At 44.1% G+C, this 16,289-nt stretch overlaps 1 protein-coding gene across 10 annotated transcripts in view; it reads right to left on the bottom strand.

Annotated features, from left to right (window-relative positions):
• Positions 1-16,289, bottom strand: part of ANK1 (ankyrin 1) — a 422,616-nt gene that overhangs the window by 51,545 nt on the left and 354,782 nt on the right. For all 10 annotated transcript variants that reach the window (XM_069766914.1, XM_069766920.1, XM_069766918.1 and 7 more), the window contains one exon: positions 12,958-13,042. In XM_069766914.1, the coding sequence (XP_069623015.1) occupies positions 12,958-13,042 (85 nt within the window). The remainder of the gene's footprint in view (positions 1-12,957; positions 13,043-16,289) is intronic.

Raw genomic sequence — 16,289 nt, 5'->3', positions numbered from 1 at the left:
AGAGTAAGACTGGAAGAACAGAACAATAGTGTAAGAATAGAGGAAGAGTGTAAGGACAGAGTAAAAGTGTACATAAAGAGAGCGTAAAAACAGAGAAATAGTGTAAGAACAGAGTAAGAGTGTAAGAACAGAATAATAGTGTAAGAATAGAGTAATAGTATAAGAACACAGTAAGAGTATGAGTAAAAGAAAGTGTAAGAACAGAGAGTGAAAGAACAGAGTACGGTATGTGCATATGTTAAGTATTTGGTGCAGAAAGTTCTGCACCATTTCTGCATCTCTTTGCAGGAAAAACGCAGTGGCAAAAACCCGCGTTTTTTACTTGCGTTTTTGGTGCAGATTTTTCCTCACTCGTTAGTATGAGTGAAATCTACAGCTAAAACATTGAAAGAATTTACATGCAACAGATTTAAATCTGCACCAAACCTGCAAGTCTCAAGTAACGCCTCTTTCACACATCCGTCGGTACGGGGCCGTCACAAACCGTCGGCCCGACGTACCGACGGACGTTGTGCAAATAGTGCACAACGTGGGCAGCGGATGCAGTTTTCAGACGCATCCGCTGCCCATTATGAGTTCCGGGGAGGAGGGGGCCGAGTTCCGGCCACGCATGCGCGGTCGGAAATTGCGGTTCCGATGGACGAAAAAACGTTACATTGAACGTTTTTTCATCATGACGGGCCGCAAAACCACGACGCAACCGTTGCACGATGGTTGCGACGTGTAGCCATGCAAGTCTATGGAGAAAAAACGCATCCTGCGGGCAACTTTGCAGGATGCGATTTTTTCTCCAAAACGACGCATTGCGACGTTGGCCAAACGACGGATGTGTGAAAGAGGCCTAAGCAATGTGTGCATGAGACTTCAGGATTCTCATTAACTTAGCTGGCATCATGAAACCCTTCAGGTTTTGTAAGAAATCTGCACTGAAACAAATGCAGCAAAAACGCAAAGTGTGCACACAGTGTATGAATGTGAGTAAAAGAGCATGTAAGAACAGAGTAAAACAGTGTAAGAACAGAGTAAGAGTGTGAGTACAGAGTAATAGTGTACGAGCAGAGTGATAGTGTAAAAACAGAGTAATAGTGTAAGAACAGAGGAAGTGTAAGAACAGAGTAATAGTGTACGAGCAGAGTGATAGTGTAAAAACAGAGTAATAGTGTAAGAACAGAGGAAGTGTAAGAACAGAGTAATAGTGTACGAGCAGAGTGATAGTGTAAAAACAGAGTAATAGTGTAAGAACAGAGGAAGTATAAGAACAGAGTAATAGTGTACGAGCAGAGTGATAGTGTAAGAACAGAGTAATAGTGTAAGAACAGAGGAAGTGTAAGAACAGAGTAATAGTGTACGAGCAGAGTGATAGTGTAAAAACAGAGTAATAGTGTAAGAACAGAGGAAGTGTAAGAACAGAGTAAGAGTGTACGAGCAGAGTGATAGTGTAAGAACAGAGTAATAGTGTAAGAACAGAGGAAGTGTAAGAACAGAGTAATAGTGTAAGAACAGAGGAAGTGTAAGAACAGTGTGAGGACAGAGTGTTAGTGTAAGAGCAGAGTAATCATGTAAGAACCGAATAAGGGTGTACGAAAAGAGTGATAGTGTAAGAACAGAGTAATAGTGTAAAAACATGTGTAATAGTATAAGAACAGAGCAAGAGTGTAAGAATAGAGTAAGAGTGTAAGAAGAGTAATAGTGTAAAAACTGAGTAATAATGTAAGAATAGAGTAAGGGTGTACAAACAGAGTGATGGAGTAAGAACAAAGTAATAGTGTAAGAAGAGTGTAAGAACAGAGTAAAAGTATAAGAACAGAGAGAGTGTAAGTGAAAGAGTAAGAGTGTAAGAATAGAGGAAGAGTGTAAGAACAGAGTAAGAGTGTAACAACAGAGTAAGGTTGTAAGAACAGTGTAAGGGTATAAGAGCAGATTAACGCTATGTTCACATTTGCGTTGTTGGGCGCAGCGTCGTAGACGGATACCGACGCATGCGTCATGCGCCCCTATCTTTAACATGGGGGGCGCATGGGCATGCGCCGGTATGCGTTGTCTAGCATTGTCTGACGAATGCGTCATTTGGGCGCAACATTCAGGGCGCAGCCGACGCTACATGATGCAGTTTTTTCGGCGTCAAATTTCAGGTAAACGTTGAACGCATGCGTCACAAAACGCTGCGTTGTGTATGCGTTTTGCGCTGCGTCGAAGACGCTGCACCCAACAACGCAAATGTGAACATGGCATAATAGTGTAAGAACAGAGTAAGAGTGTAAGAACAGAGTAAAAGTGTAAGAACGAATTGATAATGCAAGAACAGAGTAATAATTTAAGAACCGAGTAATTATGTAAGAACAGAGTGATAATGAGTATGAGTAAAAGAACAGAGTAATAGTATAAGAACAGAGTAAGAGTGAAAGTAAAAACGTAAGAATAGAGTGATAGTGTAAGAACAGAGTAAGACTGGAAGAACAGAACAATAGTGTAAGAATAGAGGAAGAGTGTAAGGACAGAGTAAAAGTGTACATAAAGAGAGCGCAAAAACAGAGAAATAGTGTAAGAACAGTGTAAGAGTGTAAGAACAGAATAATAGTGTAAGAATAGAGTAATAGTATAAGAACACAGTAAGAGTATGAGTAAAAGAAAGTGTAAGAACAGAGAGTGAAAGAACAGAGTACGGTATGTGCACATGTTAAGTATATGGTGCAGAAAGTTCTGCACCATTTCTGCATCTCTTGGCAGGAAAAACGCAGTGGCAAAAACCCGCGTTTTTTACTTGCGTTTTTGGTGCAGATTTTTCCTCACTCGTTAGTATGAGTGAAATCTACAGCTAAAACATTGAAAGAATTTACATGCAACAGATTTAAATCTGCACCAAACCTGTAAGTCTCAAGTAACGCCTCTTTCACACATCCGTCGGTACGGGGCCGTCACAAACCGTCGGCCCGACGTACCGACGGACATTGTGCACATAGTGCACAACGTGGGCAGCGGATGCAGTTTTCAGACGCATCCGCTGCCCATTATGAGTTCCGGGAAGGAGGGGGCCGAGTTCCGGCCACGCATGCGTGGTCGGAAATGGCGGTTCCGACGGACGAAAAAGCGTTACATTGAACGTTTTTTCGTCACGACGGGCCGCAAAATCACGACGCAACCGTTGCGACGTGTGGCCATGCGTCACTAATGCAAGTCTATGGAGAAAAAACGCATCCTGCGGGCAACTTTGCAGGATGCGTTTTTTTCTTCAAAACGACGCATTGCGACGTTGGCCAAACGACGGATGTGTGAAAGAGGCCTAAGCAATGTGTGCATGAGACTTCAGGATTCTCATTAACTTAGCTGGCATCATGAAACCCTTCAGGTTTTGTAAGAAATCTGCACTGAAACAAATGCAGCAAAAACGCAAAGTGTGCACACAGTGTATGAATGTGAGTAAAAGAGCATGTAAGAACAGAGTAAAACAGTGTAAGAACAGAGTAAGAGTGTGAGTACAGAGTAAGAGAGTGTAAGAACAGTGTAAAACAGCGTAAGAACAAAGTAAGAGTGTGAGTACAGAGTAAGAGAGTGTAAGAACAGAATAAGAGAGCATAAATAAGGATAGCCCATCAATATTTGTGTTCCCCAAGTTCACCTCTAAGATCATAAGATGGAGGGCTGGGTAATAAACTGAAGTGGACTATCAGAAGGGATTGGGGACTTTTAAAAGCTAGGATTATCAAAAAAGATAGATGGTATATAACAAACTGTTATCCTGAGAGAACAGGATAAAGGAATCTGTGAGAGGACAGAACAAGGGGACTGTGAGTGGACAGAACAAAGGGACTGTGAGTGGACAGAACAAAGGGACTGTGAGAGGACAGATCAAGGAGACTGTAAAATGAAAGCAAGAGGGGACTGTGATAGTGCAGAACAAGGTGACAGTGAGATGAAAGAACAAGATAACTGTGAGAGAACAAAGGAAGTTGGACTGTGAGAGAACATGATAAAGGAATCTGTGAGAGGACAGAACAAGGGGACTGTGAGTGGACAGAACAAAGGGACTGTGAGTGGACAGAACAAAGGGACTGTGAGTGGACAGAACAAAGGGACTGTGAGTGGACAGAACAAAGGGACTGTGAGTGGACAGAACAAAGAGACTGTGAGTGGACAGAACAAAGGGACTGTGAGAGGACAGAACAAGGGTGCTGTGAGAGAAAAGAACAAAGGGACTGTGAGTGGACAGAACAAAGGGACTGTGAGTGGACAGAACAAAGGGACTGTGAGTGGACAGAACAAAGGGACTGTGAGTGGACAGAACAAAGGGACTGTGAGTGGACAGAACAAAGGGACTGTGAGAGGACAGAACAAAGGGACTGTGAGTGGATAGAACAAAGGGACTGTGAGAGGACAGAACAAGGGTGCTGTGAGAGAAAAGAACAAAGGGACTGTGAGTGGACAGAACAAGGGGATTTTGAGTGTACAGAACAAAGGGACTGTGAGTGGACAGAACAAGGGGATTTTGAGTGTACAGAACAAAGGGACTGTGAGTGGACAGAACAAAGGGACTGTGAGTGGACAGAACAAAGGGACTGTGAGAGGACAGAACAAAGGGACTGTGAGTGGACAGAACAAAGGGACTGTGAGAGGACAGAACAAGGGTGCTGTGAGAGGAAAGTAGGAATCGTGAGAGCAAAACAACATGGAATTGTAATAGTACAGGAAGTGGGCACTATGAGAGGAGACCAAGAGGTTTCAATAATATAGTAAGAAGGGACTGTAAGCGGTCAGTACAAGGCGACTATGAGAGAACAGAATAAGGGGACTGTGAGAAGAAAGAATAAGATCACTATTAGTGATGAGAGAGTATACTCGTTGCTCGGGTTTTCCAGAACATGCTCAGGTGGTCTCCGAGTATTTATGACTGCTCGGAGATTTAGTTTTACTTGCCGCAGCTGGATGATTTGCGGCTACTAGGCAGCCTGATTACATGTGGGGATTCCCTAGCAACCAGGCAACCCCTACATGTACTCAGGCTGGCTAGTAGCCGCAAATCATCCAGCTGCGGCAAGGAAAACTACATCTCTGAGCAGTCATAAATACTCTGAGACCACCCGAGCGTGCTCTGGAAAACCCGAGCAACGAGTATACTCACTCATCACTAATCACTATCAGAGGGTAGTACAATGAGACTGAGAGTACAGAAGAAGGGGACTGTGAAGAAGGTACAAGAGAATTAAGAATGGATTCTGAGAGGTCACTACAATGGGACTGTGAGAAAACAGAATACGGAGACTGAAAAGAAAGTAAGAGGGGACTACGAGAGGACAGAACAAAGGAATTTGTGAGAGGACAGAACAAGGGGATCCATATAAGGACAGAACATGAGGAATGGGAGAGGACAGAACAAGGGCACTGTGAGAGTACAAAACAAGGGGACTGTGAGAGGACCCTATGAAAGAACAGTAAGAGAATAGAGGAACGGGACTGTGAGAAGACAGAACAAGTGGAAAGTGAGAGGACAGGACAAATAGACTAAGAGCAAAGCAAGAAGGGACTGTGACAAATCACTACATAGCGACTGGGAGAGGACAGGACAAGGTGCTTGTGAGGTGAGAGGACAGGACAAGAGGACTGTGAGAGGAAAGAAAAAGGGTAATGTGAGAGGACAGAACAAGGGCACTGTAAGCGGACAGTACAAAGGGACTGTGAGAGAACAGAATAGGGACTTGTGAGAGGACAGAAGAAGGGACATTGAGAGATCAGTACAAGGGGACTAACTGGATAACAAGAGGAGACTGTGAGAGGACAGGAAAAGAGAACTGTGAAAGGACACTACAAGGGGACTGCGAGAGTACAGAACAAGGGGACTGTAAGAGATCAGTAAAGGGGGACTGTAAGTGGGAAGCAAGAGAGGAATGTGAGGACAAGAAAAGGGGACTGTGAGAGGAGAAGAAAAGGGGACTGTGAGGGGTCAGTATAAGGGGTCTGTAAGAGGAAAGCAAGACGTAACTGTTATAAGGCAGGACATGGGATTACGGGAGGACACTGCAAGCAGAATGTGATGACAATAAAAGGGAATTATATGAGAAAAGGAAGAGAGTACTGTGAGAGGACAAGTCAAAGGGACTGTAAGAGGAAAGCAAGATGGGACTGTAATTAGATAGGACATAGGACTGTCAGAGACCAGTAAAGAGGAACTGTAAGAGGACAGGACAAGGGGACTGTTAGAGAGGACTGTGAGAGAACAGGACAAAGGGACTGTAAGAGGACAGAACAAGGGGGCTGTGAGAGCACAATATAAAGGTATTATGATATAACTGTACAAGGGATCTGCAGTAGAGCAGAACATGGGGACTGTGAGAGGACAACTCAAGTGGACTGTGCGAGGACACTAATAATAATAATCTTTATGTAGCGCCAATATATTAAGCAGCACTTAACACTACAAAGGGACTGTGAGAGGACAGAACAAGGGACTGTGTGAGGACTGTATGAAGATACTATGAGAGGACTGTACAAGAGGACTGAGAAGAGAGAACAAGAGGATTGTAAGAAGACAGCAAGAGGGGACGGTGAGAGGACATAACGAGGGGACTATAAGAGGAAAGCAAAAAGAGACTGTGAGAAGACAGGACAAGGGGACTGTAAGAGGTTACTACAAGGGGACTGTAAGAGAACAGAAAAAGGAGACTGAAAGGACAAGGCAAAGGAATTTGTGAGAGGACTGGACAAGGGGACTGTAAGATGAAAGCAAGACTGTGAGAGTGCAGAACAAGGTAACAGTGAGGCTAAAGAACAAGGGAACAGCGAGAGAACAGGAGAAAGGAATCTGTGTGGGGACAAAACAAGGAGACTGTGAGAGGACATGACAAGGGGACAGTAAGATGAAAGCAAAAGGGAACTGTAAGCTGAAAGGAAAAGGGAACTGTGAGAGTGCAGAACAAGGGGATGTTGAGAGGACATAACAAGGGGGCTGTGAGAGGAAGACAGTAGGGATCGTGAGAGAAAAACAAGATGGGGCTCTAATAGTAGAGCAACGGAGTACCGTGAGAAGACAGCAAGAGGTTTCTGTCAGATAGTAAGAGGGGACTGTAAAAGGACAGGACAAAGGAATCTGTGAGAGGACAGGACAATGGGACTGTGTGAGAATAGAACAAGGGGACTGTGAGAGGACAGAACAAAGGGACCGTGAGAGGACAGAACAAAGAGACTTTGAGAGGACATAACAAGGGGGCTGTGAGAGGATAGTAGTGATCATGAGAGCAAAACAAGATAGGACTGTAATAGTAGAAGAAGTGGGTACTGTGAGAATACAAGTGGTTTCTGTCAGATAGTAAGAGGGGACTGTAAAAGGACAGGACAAAGGAATCTGTGAGAGGACAGGACAAGGGGACAGTAAGATGAAAGCAAGAGGGGACTGTGAGAGTGCAGAAAAAGGGGATGGTGAGAGAACAGAACAAGGGAACTGTGAGAGAACAGAACAAGGGGACTGTGAGAGGACAGAACAAGGGGATGGTGAGAGAACAGAACAAGGGAACTGTGAGAGAACAGAACAAGGAGACTGTGTGAGAATAGAACAAGGGGACTGTGAGTGGACAGAACAAAGGGACTGTGAGTGGACAGAACAAAGGGACTGTGAGAGGACAGAACAAAGAGACTTTGAGAGGACATAACAAGGGGGCTGTGAGAGGACAGTAGGGATCATGAGAGCAAAACAAGATGGGACTGTAATAGTAGAGGAAGTGGGTACTGTGAGAGGACAGCAAGAGGTTTCTGTGAAATAGTAAGAGGGGACTGTGAGAGGAAAGTATAATGGGACTGTGAGAGGAACGAACAAGATCACTGTGAGAGGACAGTACAATGAGACTGAGAGGACAGAAGAATCACTAGATAGCAACTGGGAGAGGACTCTACAAGGTGATCGTGAGAGGACAGGACAAGAGGACTGTAAGAGGAAAGCAAAAGGGTACTGTGAGAGGACAGAACAAGGTACTGTGAGGGGGCAGTACAAAGTGACTGTGAGAGGACAGAACAAGGTACTGTGAGAGATCAGAACAAAGTGACTGTGAGAGTACAAGACAAGGAGACTGTGTGGACGTAACAACGGGAATCTGTGGACAGAACAAGGGGACTAAGGTAAGACAGAATAAGGGGACTATGGCAGAACAGAACAATGGGACTCTGAGTGAACAGAACAAGGGGACTATGAAAAAACAGAACAAGGGGACTGTGAGAGAACAGAACAAGGGGACTGTGAAAGGACAGAGCAAGGGGACTGTGAAAGGACAGAACAAGGGGACTATGAGAGAACAGAACAAGGGGACTGTAAGAGGACATAATAAGGGACTTTTAGAGGATTTTTTTGAAGGGATTGTAATAGTACGGGACAAGGGGACTGTGAGAGGACAATTCAATGGGACTGTGACAGAAAGGTATAATAGGATGTTGAGAGGACTTAACAAGGAGACTGTGAGAGGAAAGCAAGAGGGGAGTTTAATAAGACAGGACATGGGACTGTTATAGAAATGTAAGAAGGGACTGTGAAATAACAGTGCAATGGGGCTTGCATGACAATAATTTTTAAAAATAAAACTAAAGGAAAACTAACAACTATTGCCAGTAAGGACTTGCTTTTGAGCCTAATAAAGATGTTGTAGAGTAATGTGCATGAAGGTTGTATAGAGGCACATGGAGTCCGTGTGGCTCTGTACAACAGAATCGTGAGTACTTCATGCGCCACCACATGGTGCCATCTTATAGGGTAGAAAACCTTTATTTTGTGGCCGATTAAAGATTATGGTTGTTGACGGTAGATAAGAGAGTCAGAGAGAAAAAGTCAGATTTATGTAGGGAGGAGGAAAACAAGGCAGAGGAGTGCAAAAAGATATATTACTACATATGAAATATACTCCTGTAACCTGTCCTAGATTATTTCCTGACTACCTTCTTGATTTGCCCATATACACCCATACCATATATGTTCCTTCTTATCACTTATGTACCAGTCATAATGAACTGATACTGATACTGAATCACTTCCATATTTTTATTTTTTTGTCTATTCTTAGTGAACTATCTTCATATTTGGGCCCATAGATTGTTAATGGTGCAACATTACATGTCTGCACAGATCATGAAGCCTTATTTTTTAGCTATAGAGGGTTACCTAAAATCTGAAAAATATGGCTACTTTCTGCCAGAAAGGGCGCCACTTCTGTCTATAGGTTGTGTCTGGTACTGCGACTCATATGTATTAAAGTAATATCATACAGAACCTGTAGCCAGGCAAGGAAATGTTTTTGGGGCATAGCAGTCATGTTTTTCCAATGCTGGACAATGTATAATGTACGGTTTTTCCTTACCCAACTTTTTCAACAATTTTACCAAAATTGTCTTGGTAACTTCCCAATATTATTAGCATTCATAGAGAGCACTGGACTGTAATGTAACCTGATTTCCAAGCTCTCTTATAAAAGTCAGCTGATTACACCGAGGGCACCAGTGGCTAAGTTGCCACTCCTGGATCCGATGCACAAGTTCTGCTCAACCAATAGGGGTTCATAGCAATCCCCATAAATCGGGTCGAGTAAAGCAGAGAGATGCCACAGGGTATGTCTGGCTCATTAGAATATATAGAAAAGAATAATTGAAAGATGAGCCTCAGGAATCCACCTGGACAGATGGCAGTATGATGACATCCCATGAGGACATCCAAACAGAGCAAAAACCTCTTGTGGAAACTGAAAGAAAGAACCTGGCACTCAACTTAATGCTCGTGAGATTTAAGTTGAGTGCCAAGTTCTTTCTTTTAGTATCACATGGTGTGGGAACCTACCTGGGCACCACTAGTAGTAGTGCACACGGCTTTATCTTTGATCTTGTGGAAACTGAGGCATGCCCTCCTGTCCCTGAGGATAACCTTCTGAACTTTGAGGAGCTCCAACAACCACCTCCTACATTCTGTGACATGGAGGCAGAGAAGGATCCTCAAAGTATCATTCATATTGAGGGTCCTCATCAGATGACTTTGAGCTATCAGTAAGCACTGCAAGAAGTTTCTTGTCATCAGCCAGAGCTTACAGACTCTTTTCTCACAAACGGGGAGACCTCCCAAAGAGAAGGAACTCAGGCAAGTGAAGGCTACTTTTGCCAGTCACAGGATGAAGATTTTGCCCAGAACGATGACATGTCTAAAGTGCCACCTCCAGTGTTCTACAACAAGCCACCAGAGATTGACATAATCTGTTAGGACTCTGACCCGGTCATGGAAGAAGAGGAAGAAGATGAAGAAGGAGGCGGCTTTGGTGAAAGTGCTTAGTGATCCATTCTCCACTTTACAAGTGCTGACACACGTGACTAAAATATGTGACACAGCCGTTTAACAGCAAAGTATTGTAGTAATGGCTGAGGTTTCTGCTCCTGCTGGAGCCATGCTAGTAAGACCCTGCCTGCTTCTCCCCTCTTGTAATGCCACTATGTAGGGGAGGGGGAGCAGGAGCCAGGCTGTCTTTTACTTCTCCACCTTTCAATTATTCTTTTCTATATATTCTAATGAGCAAGACATACCCTGTGGCATCTCTTTGCTTTACTCGACCCAATTTATGGGGATTGCTATGAACCCCTATAGGTTGAGCAGAACTTGTGCATCGGATCCAGGAGTGGCAACTTAGCCACTGGTGCCCTCAGTGTTATTAGTTGACTTTTTTTTTTTTTTTGACCAGCCCGTGCCGACTGCCTTTTGCATTCGGACTGAAGGATGCAGAGAGGATTTCTTGATGTAGTTTTATCTTTATAACTAACTACAGTTGTGCTCAAAAGTTTACATACACCGGCAGAATTTTTGCTTTCTTGGCCTTTTTTCAGAGGATATGAATGATAACACCAAAACTTTTTCCCCACTCATGGTTAGTGGTTGGGTGAAGCCATTTATTGTCAAACTTCTGTGTTTTCTCTTTTTAAATCATAATGACAACCCCAAAATACCCCATTTCTTAATACCATGTATTGCCCCCTCTAACATTAATGACAACGTGAAGTCTTTTGTGGTAGTTGTGGATGAGGTTCTTTATTTTCTCAGATGGTAAAGCTGCCCAATCTTCTTGGCAAAAAGCCTCCAGCTCCTGTAAATTCCTGGGCTGTCTAGCATGAACTGGGAGCTCGAGATCTCCCCAGAGTGGCTCAATGATATTGAAGTCAGGAGATTGAGATGGCCACTCCAGAACCTTCACTTTGTTCTGCTGTAGCCAATGACAGGTCGACTTGGCCTTGTGTTTTGGATCATTGTCATGTTGGAACGCCCAAGTACGTCCCATGCGCAGCTTCCAGGTTGATGATTGCAAATTTGCCTCGAGCATTTGCTGATAATGTGCTGAATTAATCTTTCCTTCGACTTTGACCAAGTTTCCTGTGCCTTTGTAGCTCACATATCCCCAAAAAATCAGCGATCCACCTCCATGCTTTACAGTAGGAATGGTGTTCCTTTCATCATAGGAATTGTTGACCTCTCTCCAAATATAACGTTTAGGATTGTGGCCAAAAAGTTCAATTTTGGTCTCATAACTCCAAATTACCTTGTTTCAGAAATTTTGAGGCTTGTCTCTGTGCTGTTTTGCATATTATAGTAAAGTTGTGACATACATATTACACACAGATTTACAAGTAAACGGGTACCAGTATTTATAAAAATATATATATCTCATGTGTGCATATTTAGGACTCAATGAAAGGGACAACTGTAAACAGAAATCCTAATACTCCACAAAGAACCACAGTCCATAAATCCCATAAAACATACCTTTATTAAACATACAAAATATATAAAAATAGAACAGTGGACAAGATACATCGGGACCAGAGGGGATTAGTGAGAAAACTGTACGGCAGTAAAAACAAGGCTACAGGGTACTCCCCACTGTGTCAGCACATCATGTCATAAAGTATATACTCCAATGAGTGATGTTCATAATTACACAGAGCAAGACACTGGTAGTTAGCACTAAGGCCAGAAATAATACATCAATAATAAGGTGCAAGTGCACATATAGCAAGGAAATCACGCTACATACCGGCCACAAATCAGCATATAATATAGGGGTGTTTACCTGATGTTTACTGGCCGGTAGGCGAGATACTTTGTGGCATTTGCGCAGTAATGGCTTTCTTCTGGCGACTCAACCATGCAGCCCATTTTTCTTCAAGTGCCTCCTTATTGTGCATCCTGAAACAGCCACACTGCTAGTTTTCAGAGTCCTGTATTTCAACTGATGTTATTTGTAGGTTTTTCTTTGCATCCCGAACAATTTTCCTGGCATTTGTGGACAACATATTTGTTGGTCTACCTGACCATGGTTTTGTTTTTACAGAGCCCCTGATTTTCCATTTGTTAATCACAGTTTGAATGCTGCTGACTGGCATTATCAATTCCTTGGATATCTTTTTGTATCCCTTTCCTATTGTATACAGTTCAACTACCTTTTCCCATAGATCCGTTGACAATTCTTTTTTTTTTACCCACGACTCACAATCCAGAAACATCAGTGGCTGGATGAAAGATGCAAGAGTCTGTCTAGATCCAACAAAAACTCAGTCAGCTTTTATGCACACACACTGATTACAAGCAAATAGGTCACAGGTGAGGATGTTACCTTTAGTAGCCATTGAAACCCATTTTTGTCAACTTGTGTGCATGTTATCAGGCCAAAATCACCAGGGTATGTGAACTTTTGGTCAGGGTCATTTGGATGCTTTGGGTTGTCATTATGATTTAAAAAGAGAAAACACAGTAGTCTGACAATAAATGGCTTCACCCAACCACTAACCATGAGCGGAGAAAACGTTTTGGTGTTATCATTCATATTCTCTGAAAAAAGGCCAAGAAAGCAAAATTCTGCCGGGGTATGTAAACTTTTGAGCACAACTGTATGCCACATATATGTTCACCAACAATATGCTTAATATGCCCAGTGTGCCCCACTATTATACCCTCTGTCTCACCCCTTGTGCTGTCATTCAGAAGGCTGTACCGCTCTCTTAGAGCAAGTGGGGTCAGCGTCCTCCTCCTGTCCAGGCTGCCTGGGCCCTGTGATAACACAACTCAAGTTTTACACAACTACATAATAGCACAATATGATAACACTTAGTGTAATGCAGGACAGGACATGGATACGAGCACATCGCAGGATTTACAGAAAAAAAAGAATTAAAAAAAAGAATAAAAAGCACAATAAAACGTAACAACACAAGACAAGCGCACAATAGCAGCAACGTCACAGCCGCACAGAACAGAAACACAAGAAACAGCTATATACCACAACACATAATGGAAGGCAAAGACACAATAAGGCTACGTTCACATTAGCGTTACGCTAATGTGCGTCGCTGTTGCGTCGGCGACGCAGCGGCGACGCGCCCCTATGTTTAACATAGGGGACGCGTGCGTTTTTTTGTTAGCGTTTTTCGACACGTGCGTCGTTTCCGACGCTAACGTCGGACGCAAGAAAATGCAACAAGTTGCATTTTTCGTGCGTCCGATTTTCGTCAAAAAACGACGCACGCGTCGCAAAACGCAGCGTTTTTGCGCGTGTTTTTGGTGCGTCGCGCGTTGCGTCGCCGTTGCGTCGCCGACGCACCGGCGCGCAACGCTAATGTGAACGTAGCCTTAGCGAAGCCAAAGCTGAATGACCCAACACAAAGACAATTATACACTAGACAACTGTTTACAAAGGAACACTGAAAATTAATGGTTCAGGATGAAAAAAATACACACATGCAAGTCAACTATTCCTCCTGATACAAGCGCAATTCCTTCATGTCGTATTACTGACAATCCACCATTGTCCACCATAATAACCTCAGAGGTGACTTGTTCCACATCTAAAGGGTTTGTCAGGTCTATAATCTGAGGGCAGCATAGTCTACAGGTGGAGACATCTCATTTTCTTTGATTCCACTCAGTATTTTTATGTAAGAAAGCTATATAACTACTTGTCATGATTCAAGAAAGCCTGTGAGTCCTGCTGTTCCACCCACATTTTAGAGAAGCCATAGACCCCATTTTATTAAGGATTTTTTTTCCCAGTTTTCTGGTATAAAACTCCTTTTCCCAGATCTCCGTTCACTAAGATTAGTTTGCCAAATATGAGTTTTACTGAATTAGGACCAAAGAGTCCTGACACAGAGACAAAGTTTGTAAGTCCTCCTTCCAATGTCTCGTATGTCCTGCTTCTCCCACCAACACATAAAAGAATGACTGAGACATGCTTCCCTTGCCACAATATAAAAAAAACCCTGTAAGGCTATGTTCACACCTTGCGTCGGGTCCCTGCGGGTTCTCCCGCAGCGGATTTGATAAATCTGCAGGGCAAAACAACTGCGGTTCTCCCTGCAGATTTATCGCGGTTTGTTCCGCGTTTTCCGCTGCGGGTTTCCGCCTATACTATTGATGCTGCATATGCAGCAATATGCAGCATCAATAGTAATGTTAAAAATAATAAAAATTGGTTATACTCACCCTCTGATGTCCGGATCTCCTGGGCGCTGCACCCGGCGGTCCGGTTCCTAAGATGCTGTGGGAGAAGGACCCTTCGTGACGTCACGGTCATGTGACCGCGACGTCACCGCAGGTCCTGGTCGCACAGCAACTCTGACCGGACGGCCGCGTGCAGCGCCCAGGAGCTCCGGACATCAGAGGGTGAGTATAACCAGATTTTTTATTTTTTAACCCCAAATATGGTTCCCAGGGCCTGGAGGAGAGTCTCCTCTCCTCCACCCCGGGTACGACCCGCACATTATCCGCTTACTTCCCGCAACGTGGGCACAGCCCCATGCGGGAAGTAAGCGGTTCAATGTATTCCTATGGGTGCAGAATCGCAGCGATTCTGCACAAAGAAGTGACATGCTGCGGGTTGTAAACCGCTGCGTTCCCGCGCGGTTTTTCCCGCAGCATGTGAACAGCGGTTTGCGGTTTCCATAGGGTTTACATGTTACTGTAAACGCTATGGAAACTGCTGCGGACCCGCAGCATCAAAATCGCGGCGGTTCCGCGGTAAAAACCGCTAAGTGTGAATATAGCCTAAGTCCTTCCCCTGCCAAAAAATAGAAAGCCTGTGAGTCCTGCTTCTCCTGTGCACAGAGAGAAAGCCTGTGAGTCCTGCTATCCCCGTCTACATATAGATAAGGGTGCTGACTCCGACTTCCCTCACCTATACATACAGAAAACATGTGAGTCCTGCTTCCCGCACCAACACATAAAGAAAGCCTGTGAATCCTGCTTCTCCTGTGCACAGAGAGAAAGCCTGTGAGTCCTGCTATCCCCGCCCACATATAGAGAAGGCTGCTGACTCCTGCTTTTCTCACCTATACAGAAAGCCTTTAAGTCCTGCTTCTCCCACCAACAGATAAAGAAAGCCTGTGAGTTCTTCCCCTGCCCAAAAATAGAAAGCCTGTTTATCCTGCTTCTCCTGTGCACAGAGAGAAAGCCTGTGAGTCCTGCTATCCCCGCCCACATATAGAGAAGGCTGCTGACTCCTTCTTTTCCCACCTATACATACAGAAAGCCTTTAAGTCCTGCTTCCCCCACCAACAGATAAAGAAAGCCTGTGAGTCCTGCTTCTCCTGTGCAGAGAGAGAAAGCCTGTGTATCCTGCTTCTCCTGTGCACAGAGAGAAAGCCTGTGAGTCCTGCTATCCCGGTCTACATATAGATAAGGGTGCTGACTCCGGCATCCCTCACCTATACATACAGAAAATATGTGAGTCCTGCTTCCCGCACCAACAGATAAAGAAAGCTTGTGAGTCCTGCTTCCCGCACCAACAGATAAAGAAAGCTTGTGAGTCCTACTTACCTACCCGCACAGAGAAAACCTGTAAGTCCTGCTTACCTACCCACAGAGAGAAAACCTGTGAATCCTGCTTACCTACCCACAGAGAGAAAGCCTGTGAATCCTGCTTACCTACCAATGGAGAGAAAGCCTGTGAGTTCTGCTTACCTACCCATAGAGAGAAAGCCTGTGAATCCTGCTTATCTACCCATGGAAAGAAAGCCTGCAAGTCCTGCTTATCTACCCATAGAGATAAAGCTTGTGAGTCCTGCTTCCCCAGTGCAAAGAGAAAAAGCCTGTGAGTAATGCTTACCTACCTGCAGAGAGAAAGTCTGTGAGTTCTGCTTACCTACCCATAGAGAAAGCCTGTGAGTCCTGCTTATCTATCCATAGAGAGAAAGCCTGCGAGTCCTTATTTTCTACCCATAGAGAGAAAGCCTGTAAGTCCTGCATTCCCCACCAACAGATAAATAAAGTCTGGGAGTCCTGCTTATCTACCCATTAAGAG

Source organism: Ranitomeya imitator, chromosome 4 (genome assembly GCF_032444005.1).
Source record: "Ranitomeya imitator isolate aRanImi1 chromosome 4, aRanImi1.pri, whole genome shotgun sequence".
Classification (NCBI taxonomy): domain Eukaryota; kingdom Metazoa; phylum Chordata; class Amphibia; order Anura; family Dendrobatidae; genus Ranitomeya; species Ranitomeya imitator.
The sequence above is the reverse complement of the archived record's forward strand: the minus strand, read 5'-3'. Positions and strand labels throughout refer to the sequence as shown.